Genomic DNA, 13495 nt, shown 5'->3' with positions numbered 1-13495 from the left:
CACCGGGCACACCGTGAAGACACACACTGCCACACCGGGCACACCGTGAAGACACACACTGCCACACCGGGCACACCGTGAAGACACCACAGTGCTGGGGACTCAAACTCAAGCCTTCATGTTCGCATCAAGCTCTTTACTCACCGACCTGTGACTCCAGCACTGAACCAGGACATATTCAGATTTCCCAGATGTGACTCCTTTACACCTGATAACTTTTTATGAGACCTTACGTATATATGTATACAAAATAAGTATACAGTCAAATTATCACTATAACAAATGATAAAAATTTAATCATAAAACACTATAGCATATATACATCTTATCATTTATTGAAGACAAAGTTACACACTAGTGAAATGTATGTGTTTATTTTTACATGGGTAACTAAATCTTGGCTGAATATTTGATGCTGCAGGCTATAAGGTACCTTCACCATTTTTCATTGTTGATTTATATTTTGATTTTATAAACACAAATGTCAAAAAGGTAACCTTGTATAAATGGGTAGTCCAAATAACAGAGATATTTTTAGGGCCATCTCAGGAATTATTTTTAAATTCTTTCCTAATCCCAAATCAAAGTTCATTTAACAATTTTTATGAAACTCATCAGCAACACAAATAGCAATTTTAGAAACCAAACATGCTAGCACATCCAATACAAAGATATACTAACATGATAGCTAAGTATGAGGAATGATAGCAGGAAAGGACTGGGCCCTTGCTTTCCTCATGAAGCCATTATATTTCAATAAACATAGACAGCACATGTATAGCAAAAACACTAAAATTTATGACAATCAATCGTCTTAAATATGATCACAGTGTTTCAGGTCCCATCTGTTGGTGTTGCACAAGGTGACAGCATCCTTGGTGTAAAGTCATGTGGTAAGTATACTGTATGCTGGATTTTTAAAATTAATTTTGTGTCCTATATGAAGAAATCTCTATTAGGACAGACTTCCCAAGCCTCGGATTCATTAGGTGGTCCTCTTTGGAGCCCACAGCAGTTGGGACCTAAGCTCTATCTCTAGCCTCCTCCAGAAAGCAGAGTCACAGCGTGGAAGAGAAGAAAAAGAAGACTGAGATTGGCAGGCTCTGCGACTCGGGACTTTTAATCCCTTCAGATTGTCGGCAGCAATCCACCCATTTACAGCTGTAAGACTGCAAGAGTCGGGGCTAGAATTCCACCTAGGATTTCAGATTAGATTTGGTACTGAAGTGTCAGGAGAGCTTCATGGGAGGTTATGCTAAGTGTTGAAAGAGGAGTACACTTTTGCTAGCTGCAGTGAGCACCTGTCATTGAGAGCCATGCTACAGACAGGAAAGGCAGAAAATAAGAAAAACGCTAAACTTAGATGGTTGATCTCATTTGATGTTCAAAAGATCCTATAAGGTGGTATGGTGGGCTTTGTTACTTATATGACTTTTGCTATGCCTTTCCTTGTTAATGGAATACCTATTTTATTTTGGTATTGCCTTCCATATAGGATGAATCTTGGCACCACGCAGGCCAGCTGAGCTAAATGTGATCATGCCAACACAATGTGATGCTGGAGGCTGGGGGCTGCTGGGAGAAATCCCCTTGCTCAAAATACCTTGTGTTATGCTTCTGGAGAGTTTCCTACCTGGGTATGTTATTAGAACCCCTGCAAACACTGTCATCCAAGACGGGAACGTTTTCCTAGGCCATAGACAGAGGATAGTTCTAGATGACAGGGAAGAAAGAAAGAGCTGCATTCTGGATGATATCACTGAATCAGAGACTGGAGCTTTAGACTTGAATTTGATCACAAGAAGCAGACAATTTCCCACCTTTCAGGAATGAAGGTAGAGTTCTCTGTAAGTCATGGAGCCGAAGTGTGCCGGTTGACATAGGGAGGCAGGAAGAGAACCCATTTTATACAAAATGGCCTGAAATTTTGAACAATTAAAACTTGTGCCAGATGATAGAGTAGGAACAGTTGAACAGGGCAAGTTAAAACCCAAAGAGCTAGACTGAGGACCTCTGGATCTACAAGCAAAAGCATGGACATCTCCAATTTGGGATTCTGTGGAACGTTCCTAAGCAAGGATTTGCGTGATCAAAGCAGTGATTGATTCCTGAAGACAAACTACAAGTCCTCTGGGAACCATCATTGGAAAAGATCAGTCATACACATACCTTTATGATTCACTGCCCCTGTTGTCCAGGGTTGATAGTTCAAGCCTCAGGCTCCTGCCTTCCTACACAAGGGCAGATTCAACACAGACAGCCTCACGTGCAACCAGCTGGGAGACTAAAGAGAAATTATCTTTATAGCCTCTCAAGAAGAGAGGTGACAGGGAGTGCTCCAAACCATTTGCAATTGGCTTAGGGTCCAGCTGAAGCAAGACAGCTTTCCAGACAGCCACGTCAAGAAGCTATTAATACTGAGAAAAATCTCCACAGAGAAATAACTTTTTACAACCTTCTGTCTGTGAGGCCACTCTCCCTCCAGGTCTCGAATGCTAATGCTCTGTGACTTGGGATCAGGGTGGGGCAGCGGAGACCAGCAAGCCAGGAGTTCATCTTTCCCAACCTTGTTACCAAGCAGCCTTGCTAAGCTTGGCGCAGACATCAGCTCGCTCTTCTCCGCAGGCTCAGAGTGCAGTCCGAGAAATCTTTCCTGCATACATTTGCTGCCACCACCTCTTCTTGCATGATGGAAGACCTGAGGTTCAGGCCAAGGACCACTTTGGATAATTGCATCCTATCTCTCTGCAACTCTTCTTATGTGGCTGTCCTTGTCTAGCCCAGCCTGGCTGTTTTATTAATCAGTCAAGTGCCCCATCTGATACCATCCTATGGACAAAAAGTACTGGAAAAAGAAAAACCTAAGCTGCCAATAACTCCCCAAGCTCATCACTGAACCCTACGCTCAGCCTGCTCTACACTTTATGTCCAGATTAGGTTTGAGTATTTCTAGTTTCCTCCTTGAGTTGGGTTAGTTTTTCTCCTTTCTGTTTGGTGCCTTCTCTAACCCTTAGTATGTTAAGCAAATGTTCCCTGGTTTGGAGTGTTTTTCTCGTTAAACCTTGGCTCATGTTCTCTTCTGATCTTGCCGTATGTGGCTAATCCAAGTCCAACTTGATCTTGTGGAGCCGACATAGCAACTATGTACCAAGGGCACATTCTCCAGTAGAGTTACCCTGACCCGAAGGATCTACCTAAACTCTCCTAACACTGGTGCCATGGAAGCTCTGGGATTCCTAAGTCAACAGCACCACCAACTTTCAGCTGTCAGCTTTGTCCTTAGCTTCATGCTGGCACAGGTCTGCCTGTGCCATGCAGTGTCTGCCAGGGCAATTTGGCAGGAAGTTTCTTGAGACTCACCAAAGCCATGGTTCTTCACTTAAGTGGCCATGAAGACCTGGTACGTTTCTCCTCTTACAGGGACTCAGATTCTTCATCAGTTGCATTAGAGACATGACCAAGAAAGACTTCTGATGGTTTTTGCATGATTGAAATTTTCAGCAAACATTACTTGTACTTCTCTTTCTAATGCACAGTCAGGAAAATCGCAGCTCCAGATGCCTGGCCAATATTAGCTTGTATAACTGAAAGTCTCAGATTTGAGGTCACTAGCTCTTACTTTCAAGTGAACATTGTCCTTAAATACATCCACCAGTGTGAGGTCTAGGCTGTCAGTACACAGAATTCTCCAGCCCTTCAAGAAGATCTAGAGTGTCAGAGGAGCTAACCTGTAGTCAACAAGGTATCTGTTTCTGCACAGTTGGGATAGAGTTTGGCTTGAGAGGCACAGCGATGATGGAGGAGCAGGTAGAGTTGTGGGGGTTCACTGTGAGGAAGGAGTAAGTAAAATTCGGTTGGAAGTGGGGAACAGGGAGGGAGGAGCAGATAGTTTGGTGAAGGGGTGACAATGATGAAGATGTTTGAAACTCTGGAGCAGGCAAACCAGGATATGAATCTGTGCTCTGGTTAGCTCTTCTTGTCAACTGGGGATTGGCAAATGATGAGTAGAAATGTTTTGTACATACCTGTCAGAGCTCTAAAAACATTAATTTAGACTTCTACTTCATTAAGTGACACATGACCCACGAGATGGTTCATGAAGGGGTGGAAAGAGTGTGAAAAGGGGGAGCACAGAGAAGGTAACTTTTCTTGTAGAAGGTGAAAGAACTTTGCCTAAAGCTAGACTGAGAAAGGCCTAGATTCCTTCTCCCAGGAGAGAAATATGCTGCACAGGTCAAGAGTACCTGGGACCTGGAAGATACCGCTGAGCAGAGGAAAAGGCCAAAGAGAAGACCATTTAACTGGAGGAAAGAAGCTATATGAGTGGAATGTTGGCTTCACACCAGGACTGTTGCAGGTATCGTCGTTCAATTCTTAAAGCGATTCTGAAAAATTAATATCACTCCTACAAGCACCACTGACGGATGTGAAAAGAGGGGCTTCAAGAAATTCAATAAATCATTTAAGGTCACATAGCAAGAAGGGCATGGGCCGCACGTGAAGCTCTTTCCTCAACACCGCTGTTGGCCTTGCTAGGTGTGGCGAGAACAGAAGGCAGAGACGTTCTCGGTGAGACCCCGCCTTCTCTATCTCCAACAGCCCAGACAGGAGACAGTCATATACATTCCCCATAGCTCTGTCCTCTCGGGATTGTTTTCTCTCTCTGGTTGGTCACACAGGGCTGCTAATGTGAGCACTGCCCTCCATTTGTCCAATGTGTCTCTGCATTGCTGGCACAGAACCCAGCTTAGGCAGTACCAACTCCAAAGTTGTGCCTGAGAAATTTGGCTGATCCGAGGCTCCCAGAACTCCCAGCCTTATTACCTAGACACATTCTCCAGCATAATGTGTTCTGAGTAAAACCTTCTGTTACTATGATCTTGGGCTGGTAATACGAGTGTAGGGGCAAGGCGAGCATGAATGTCAGGAGCAATCCCATTGCTTGGTTGAGCTCACCCAGGGTGGAATAAAATAGAAGTCATTTCTTTTCCTAGTGGTGGTTGTTTTCATCATGATATGCAGCTGGGGGCAGTGGGAGGCACTTCCTGTACCACTGCATACTAGAACTTCAGGGGCAGCGGGAGGCACTTTCTGTACACTGCACACCAAAACTTCAGGAAGGATGCAGCATCCTGCTCCTGAAAACCCTAAAAACACTATTCTTACTTGTGATGTTCAATAAGACACAGCCTGGACGCCAACTGAAAGCTGACCAGCTGAGGAAACACGGTCAACCACGTGTATTCGCTGAGATTCCTCCTTGGTCCAAGAGGCCCGGCCCCAGCCTCCCTTATACTGCTCTCTTGCTGTGGGGCCTCTTATCAAAGCGGCTACGGACCCCATATCCTCCAACACGGACTACTAACCCCACCACTCCTGAAGTATGGGGGGGGGCAGAATTTCTGCTCCTACCTCCCCTCACCTTGCAGCTCTGAAACCCAACACACCGATTGGTACTCCCCTGCCTTCGCTTCCATATTTTTATTTTCCTTTTTAATTAAAAAATTACTTTTTAGCATATATGCCAACCCCAGTTCCCTCTCCTTCCCCCTTCTCCTGTCCCCCATCTCCCTCCTTCTCATCCTCCATCCACTCCTCAGCATGGGTAAGGCCTTCCTTGGGGAGTTAACAAGGTCTGTCATGCCAATTTCAAGCAGGACCAGGCGCCCCTCCCATCCCACCATAGGGAATGGGCTCCAAAAAGCCAGTTCATGCACCCGGGATAGGTCCTGGTACCACCGCCAGTTCTGTCCGCCATGGATCAAGCCATATAACTGTCACGCACATTCAGAGCACCTAGTTCGATCCCATGCAGGCTCCCTAGGTCCACAGTCTGTGAACTCCCACTAGCTCAGGTCAGTTGTCTTTGTGGTTTGCCCCATCATGGTCTTGACCCCACCTTGTTCTTATGATCCCTCCTCCATCTCTTCAGCTGAACTCCAGGAGCTCAGTTCAGTGCTTGGCTGTGCGTCACTGCATCTGCCTCCATCAGTTACTAGATGTAGGTTCTATGAAGACAGTTAGGGTATTCACTAATCTAATTAAAGGGAAGGCCTTTTCAGACACCCTCTTCACTATTGCTAGAGAGTCTTCGCTGGGGTCATTCTTGTGAATTTCTGAGAACTTCTCTAGCACCAAGTTTCTCCCTATCCCCATAGTTTCTCCCTTCCTCCCCCCATAGGATAAAGAAAATGTGGTACATTTACACAATGAAGTATTACTTAGCAGAAAAAAATGACATCTTGAAATTTGCAGTCAAATGGGTGGAACTAGAAAAAAGCATCCCAGGTGAGGTAACCCAGACCCGGAAAGACAAACATGGTATGTACTCACTCATAAGTGGATACTAGATGTACAGCAGAGGATAACAAAGCTATAATCCACAATCCCTGAGAAGCTGGGCAAAAAAGCAGGACCCTAAGAGGGACACACGTGGTATGGTGGGCCCCAGGGGGGAAAATAGTTAAGATCTCCTGAATAACTTGAGGGCGGGTAGAAGGTAGGGGATGGAAAATTGAGGGATCAAAAAGACCCAGTTGGGGGAGGGACGGAGGGGAAGAGCAATGAAAGAAATATCTTCACTTCCATATTTAATTATCCTTTCTGTGTCTGTGTGAATGTCACACATGTGCAAGTGCTCACAGATGCCAGAAGAGGGCGCTGGATCCCCTGGAACTGGGGTTATAGGAGATTGCGAGCTGCCAGATGGGGCATAGGGAATACAGCTCTGGTCCTTTAGAACAGTGAGTGCCCTGAACACTGAGCCATCTCTCCAGCTCTCCGTGTTTCATTTCTTCAGACTGAGACACTAGCTTCTTTTTTAAAAGCCTCAGAAGCACACTCTTCGCTGTCACTTCCCATCTAGGACGTCAGTTTCATTATTTTCCCAGCAAGCCTTCTTCCCTGGGTTTGCCCTTCATCTTCCTTTTCCCAGTTCCAACTTTACCCTGTACCCTTGGCTTACAATCGCTCGGAACAGAAACCTCTCCTCATGATTGTGCTGAGCGCATGTGATGCTCAGATGATCTAGGCAGGTAAACAGGATGGGCCTCTCATATGCCATCCAGACACACAAGTTTCCTTTCGATTCTCGTTGCAGTCTAACTAGCATGACACAGAAGGAAAAATAACCCCTCTTTTCTTAGATTTGAACCCTGACATCTTCATGATTCTTTCTTGAAATCCTCAATACACACATGAAAACTTCAAACCAATAAAAACCAAATTTAAAACTATGGTGGGTAAGTATAATCCCTCAAAAAAAAGTAAGTAGCTAATTTATGTTATTCCTCTTAACTGGGTAGATAATATCACTGAAATTATATTTTATTTTTAAAAAAGATAATAAATATATTTGCTAAGAAACCCTAAAGGGCAATTTGGAGAAAAGCCAGGCGATGGGTTTATATTCTTCCCATTTTCAAATAAAATGCAAAAGGAAAAAATAGCAATCATTTTAATGAGCCTTTAAATAAATTCTTGGCTACAGCATTCAGCAGTAATTTACACACGGAAGCACATATATGTATCTGCTGAGAGAGGGACTTTGTGACTAAAGAGTGAATTTCCAAGAATTAGTTTGGGTTCTTTTTTCTTTAAGTGATTAGTTGAATCAAAACATGCTTCAAGGCCTCTGCTTAGCTGGTTTACACTTGCAAAGGAAGACAGGAGCTTACAACCATTTCTTCATGCAGTTCTTCTGATGTCTTAGCCCACAGTGAGACCTAATTCTTTCTCTTGGGGAGCAAGAGAGACAGGAGTGTTTTCTGATTCTCTCCCTGGACACACCAGGAAGAAGCAGGGTTAGACGTGGACTCAGGGAGCAAACTCACATCCTTCTATTTCTCCGGTCCTTCCTGCCCACGGTTCCCACGAACACCTCTCCTGATACATTGTTCCAGCTCTCTAGTAACTGTGTTCATTTAGGAGGCAAGAAAAACAAGGTGCTTGTGAATGAACTCAAGAGAAACCATTCTTCTCCATCAGCACAGAGATCAATTTCACTCAGAAAGCCAGCAGGTTGGGTTTTAAAAGATAGGAAAGACATGGGGAAAGCTAAGGTGGTTCCTGGCTGCTGAACGAGGCACACCTGGGGCTTTATAAACAACTAGGCTTCTAGGAGTTATGCTCAGTCCAGGAAGGTCTGGAGGTAGTGAAAAAGTGATATCAACTCCGGTCCCGATTAGAAGCAAGGTCAGGCAGTGGGCTCTCTGGAAGCCTCCTTTCTAGTCTGGAACTCTGATCTAGCAATAGCTAGTTGCATTCTCACAGGGCAGCCTGAGTGTCATCACCTCTCCCAAAGGCCATTTTGCCAGCATCCACTTTTCACATGTGGCCTTTCTTATCACCTTGAATAACAATACAAACTGAACACAAGAGGTCAAAGCAACTGTAGCCCATCCTGCCACCTCAAGTCTTGAGCTTTGCCTCATCTACTAAAATTGCCCCTAAAGATATCTTATGAGAAACTCTATACAGAAAATCTCTTATGAAAATCTGATGTTTTAAAGAGTGTGTTAACCCTCTCTCGCTACTCCGAGCGTCTATTGTCCCATGATGGCAGTCATCTGGAGCACCTGTAGCAATACAAACCACCACCTGACCCATGTTCTCCTCACTCCCACGTGCCCTGGGATTTGCATCTCTAGGTCTGTGTGTATAGTTGACATGTGTGCATCTTATGAACCCAGGAAGAATTACACATTTCTGAAGTCATAACCCTTCCCCCCTCGGATGCTTTGCTTGGAAGTAGACGCTTAACCCAGCGCTTCACAAGGACAGCTTCGACACATCCACTGTTTACTGTGTGACTCTGGTAAAAGGGACGTTGATATCTGTGAGCTGCAGGGGTGACACCCTACTGCTTAGTCTCCTCATTCCCCCGAGACTATCAGGAGATGTGGGTCAAGGAAAGGAGGAGCCCGACGGTTCTACATTTCATTTTCTGTTTTCTATAGGGGTTTTTCGGGTTTATTTGGAGAGTGGCATGGACCTATGTGACCAGTTGGTCATGCATACAATGCTCCTTCAGCAAGCAACCTGACATAGGAAAACATGCTCATTGGAAAAATCATTTCCGCAGTGCATCCTGGGAAGTAATTGTCCTTCTCACTGGTAAATCAATTAAGGATGGAGTGTGTAACACACCCCTCCACTGCCCAGAAACTGCTAATCCTCCAATACTAATGAGCAGAAAGCCTCCGGAAACCTCAGGTTATTGCTGCTATCACAACAACTCCAATCCTCTTGAGCTTTGGACCCATGGCAATGTCAGCCCATCTCCAGGGTCAGAGAGAGCAGAATGGAGTCTCAGACACCTATTACCAGCTTTTTGTTTTTAACAAAGATAAATGTGGACCTGCTTGAGCCTTAGTTTCCTCATCTGTACAGCAGAGAGAAAGTTTTCAGACCCAAGTCAGAGAACTGAGCCCAGTGCAAGGAAATTGTTAGAAGCTCCATAAAATAATATCATATTTCTATGCTGATGTCAGATCCACTACACACACACACACACACACACACACACACACACACACACACAAAACACTACAGTGACTCAGCCACATCCTTGGCAGTTACATCTGTGTATTATCCTTTCCATTTCCAACACTGTCCCTAAAGATGCAGGTGGCGGTGGCTTTTGAGCCAGAGCAATTAGAACACAACATGCCTGCAATTCCCTGTCCATTCAAAGGTTCCTTCTCTGAGAGATTCACAGACAGGAATGAAGCATCTCTGGCTGGGAAATGCACAGCCATCAGCCAGACCGTACAAAACACAGGTCTGGTAAACAAACTTGACCCTGGCACTTGTCATAGTGCGTGGGCTCGAGGACAAGACTCGAGTGACAATAATGAATTCTGAGGACCCGGGGATGCTTATTTCCTGTAAGGGGAAGAAGAAGTTGCAGGCTGGCACTCACCAGCCTGCACCCTAACAGAGCCTTACATCACCAAGGCAAACCCTGACCACTCCAAATCCAATCCACTATCATTCATCTTCTAAGTGCCAGGCTCAGAGACATCCTGCAGTATTGGACTACCAGAACAAAGTCAAACTCCTACACAGGTGGTAAACTAATTACAGTGAGTATCAGAGAGACATAATTCATATCAAATGGAGTAGGGGTAGGTCAATGTCGTTATAATAATTCCGATGCCACCATATCATTGGCCTAGGACAATGGAAGACGTTCTAGGTATCTTACCAATTTTCTCATGCAGAATGATGGCACCTGCTATATAAAAAGGTAGCATCCTATTCACAGCCTGTGAGGAAGATCACACTGTAAGCCTCAGAGATGACACCCATAAGCCTTATCCCTCAAAAGGTCCCACTAGGAAGTTTATTACAGATCCATCACTCATGACAGTGGAGCCATGGGCAGCTGACTAAAGTCTGCTTTGCCATCTCACCTGCTTGTGAAGGGCTGCAAAGGATGAGCAGACACTGGACATAAAGCTTCCCCGGAGGACAGAACCACAGGTCCCATCATCCCTGTCTGGGAGTGTGACTGAGAAGGAAACAACACACACACACACACACACACACACAAAGAAAACTTCTGTTTTTAACCTAACAGCGTAGGAACTATCACGTTTTGGAGAATTTCTTGTTCTCGAAGAAGAAAAAAATGCAGTGACAAAATTAAAAGCCAATGGTTACTTTTATGAGGAACTTTATAAATAAAAGCACAATTTACAGTTTCGCCGGGGGCAACAGATCTCATCTGATGGATTCACAGCCTCCACGGAAAGCAGCGGCCATCTGTTGAATAAATAACTCATTAGGTAAAAAGGAAGAGCTTCCACGAGATTAACTGAAAAGCCTGCTGGAGCCCACCGCCAGTGAGAATGGAGAGCTGAAGATGATTTGGGAACTGGGAGAATCAAAAGAATCTTGCTTAACGCAAGCTGGGAAGAGAATCCAGGGGATGACAGGTTTAAATTTTGAGACATATTTTAAAAGGAATCTGAAAAGTTGAAAACTAAGACGTTTCATCCCACCGCCATGACGACAGTCCCAAGTTCAAGATGAGCACCGAGGCAAATGAACTCACTCCCTCCTAGCAGCTTGTCATTATGCCTCGGTGTAGAGATGAGAGATTTCGATTAAAGGGAATATTCTGAGTACGGCAAGCCAGCGGGTGCAAGGTATTTGTATCACCGACAACCAGGGGCTGCCGTCAGAGGTTGGGAGGACTGCATGGGAAATGAGGCCCACTCATGAGAGCTGAGTGCCATGTTAGAATCAGAGTCTTCTGTCTGTGTGCCTTGCAGAAGCTCATTCCCAAGCCTAAGGGGGGAGAAAGAGGGCTTTGCAAAGCCACTGGAGAATGAAAACTGAATTATGAGAGAAAACTTAGTAGAGTTTTAGAGCTACTGAAATGGCCTTATGATCATTTTGGTTCCGATCAACCTAAGCTTTCAACAGTAGAGCTGTGTCAGCTGGGGACAGACCACGTCTCTCTAAATCCAATACGCTGGACAGTACTTGGCTTCTAGGGCTATCCACCATTTCAAGGAATTAGGTCTCAACCTCCCCATATCATTCCATGGTGAAAGCCTGACCTCCTATGATTTCATCCCAGCCACCAGTCAAGAGAGACCGAGTCTGGCAGAGTCAGAGCGGTCCTATACCTCTGAAGTAGAACTTGGAGTTCAAGGAGAAGAAACCGGGAAACACTCCTCCCTCCCTTGATGGAAGAGATTCCCCACAAAGAAACTGGTGCCCAATAAACAAACAAAGAGATGAATAAATAAATAAACAAACAAACAAATAGGCAGGCGAGAAGGAACCTAGAGAAAAAAATGAACTCCAGAGTCTAACCTGGTCCCGTTCAAGCTGGAGTGTTAGCGAATGTCTCTGAGCTTGCATCTTTTCCTCAGTAATGGGGCAGGAATGGTTTCTACCCACAGGTCCACTGTGAGAAAAAGTAAGACATGGAAAGGCTACAGTCCTGTGCACAGCTACATAATTTCACAGGTGTGGCTGTTCTCATCATTTATATTATTGTCATCATCATCATCATCATCATCATCATCATCATCATCATCGTCAGTATTACGATAAAGACTCTTGTTAACATTGTAGCCTACTTATGGGGTTCCCAGGACATGAAGCAGGCCTTCCACGAGTGCTGTCATAGCTGCTGTGTTTGTTCTCGGCTTGTGGTTGAAGCCACTCTGCTACCCGGAAGGAGAATACAGGAACTCCCGACTCCTCCTCTTACCTTCCTTTTGTTGGTGGGGTTGACATAGAGGTAACTGAGGACGGTCTTCAAGCCCACTTTGTCATTTAGTTTTTCATAGGTGGTGCCATAGTCCGTCGACCTGCAGAAAGACGGGAGGACAAAACAAGAAGGGAGAGATTGTTTCATCAGGTGAGGGATTGCATTTAAAGGGAAGCCAGGATCCCTCCCCCCAAACCTGCATCTTTGTTCCCAAATCACATGAATGCTTGAAAATGCTCCTCAGAGATAAAAAGCCCCATTAGCTCTAGAAGAGCAATTAGACTAATGCATCGTCTTCTTCCCGAGCTTGCTCTCCTTTGCTCCCAGCCTTTCTCCGAGACCTACTTTCTTGCCCTTTGTGAAGCTGGGTGGAGGAAGAAGCTGCTGGAGACTGCCTGCCTCCCACGCAGCTAACTCCGTGCCTCCGAATGTGGTACTGGGCAGCCCACAATTCTCACCATCCAGCCCTCAGTTCGACCTGAGTGTGAGCCGCAAAGGGAGATGCTAGGGTTTTCCACCAGAGGGGCATGATGGGATTTTCTGCAGACACTACACTACAGCCAACTTCACACACCCGCTCCACTGAACCCGAAGCAAAGTTGTCAGGGACAGGAATTGCCCAAGAGCCTCCTGGGACCAGTGGCCAAAGGAGGCAACACCAGGAAGAGGTTCTGATGTCCTACACGGGTATATCACAGGACAAAAAACAATGACACTAAACTGGACAAAGTTGTTTCTCTTTCTGACTGTGGTGCTATTTGCTACCTGCTCCTCCCTTGACACTCATTTCTGGCCGATTGACAAATGCAAAAACCATAGAAAGGCACAGAGGATAAAGTAGATCAGCCCACTGGCTTATCTTCTATGTTGGATCTTCCTCTTCCTTCCTCATCTTCCCCACTGGAAAAGGGAAAGTGCCTAACGACAAGATTCATGAGAACAGACTTCCTGCCACACTCTAGTCTCTCTTTGACCCCCTATGCATCTCCCTTCCATTTCAGACAATCAGGATCACCAGACTTCCCCTCCTGTGTTCAGTACCTCTGTGGTTAGTCTTGAGACTCTTCTCCAGCTGAGGCTTTTCAAGCATTTATAGGTCAATGCATTCTCTCTGTCATCAGTTGACCTGTGAGTGTGAAGCACTGAGCCTCTTAATTTCAGTTCTCAACCTGTCTCTACGATTCCTCTTGACTTTGGCTTCCTGATAGTAGAGAAACCACCTGTCCTTAACTTCTCTTTAATCCTTTATCCATTCTCAAACTT

The 13495-nt window shown here is 45.2% G+C and overlaps 1 protein-coding gene across 1 annotated transcript in view; it reads right to left on the bottom strand.

Moving 5' to 3' along the window:
• Sorcs3 (sortilin related VPS10 domain containing receptor 3) overlaps window positions 1–13495 on the bottom strand; it is a 624914-nt gene that overhangs the window by 332694 nt on the left and 278725 nt on the right. The window contains exon 3 of the mRNA XM_005352452.2: window positions 12233–12332. Within this exon, the coding sequence (XP_005352509.1) occupies window positions 12233–12332 (100 nt within the window). The remainder of the gene's footprint in view (window positions 1–12232; window positions 12333–13495) is intronic.

The sequence above is a fragment of the Microtus ochrogaster genome, chromosome 8 (genome assembly GCF_000317375.1).
Source record: "Microtus ochrogaster isolate Prairie Vole_2 chromosome 8, MicOch1.0, whole genome shotgun sequence".
NCBI classification, from domain to species: Eukaryota; Metazoa; Chordata; class Mammalia; order Rodentia; family Cricetidae; genus Microtus; species Microtus ochrogaster.
Note: the sequence above shows the minus strand (reverse complement) of the source record. Positions and strands in the feature narration are given on the sequence as shown.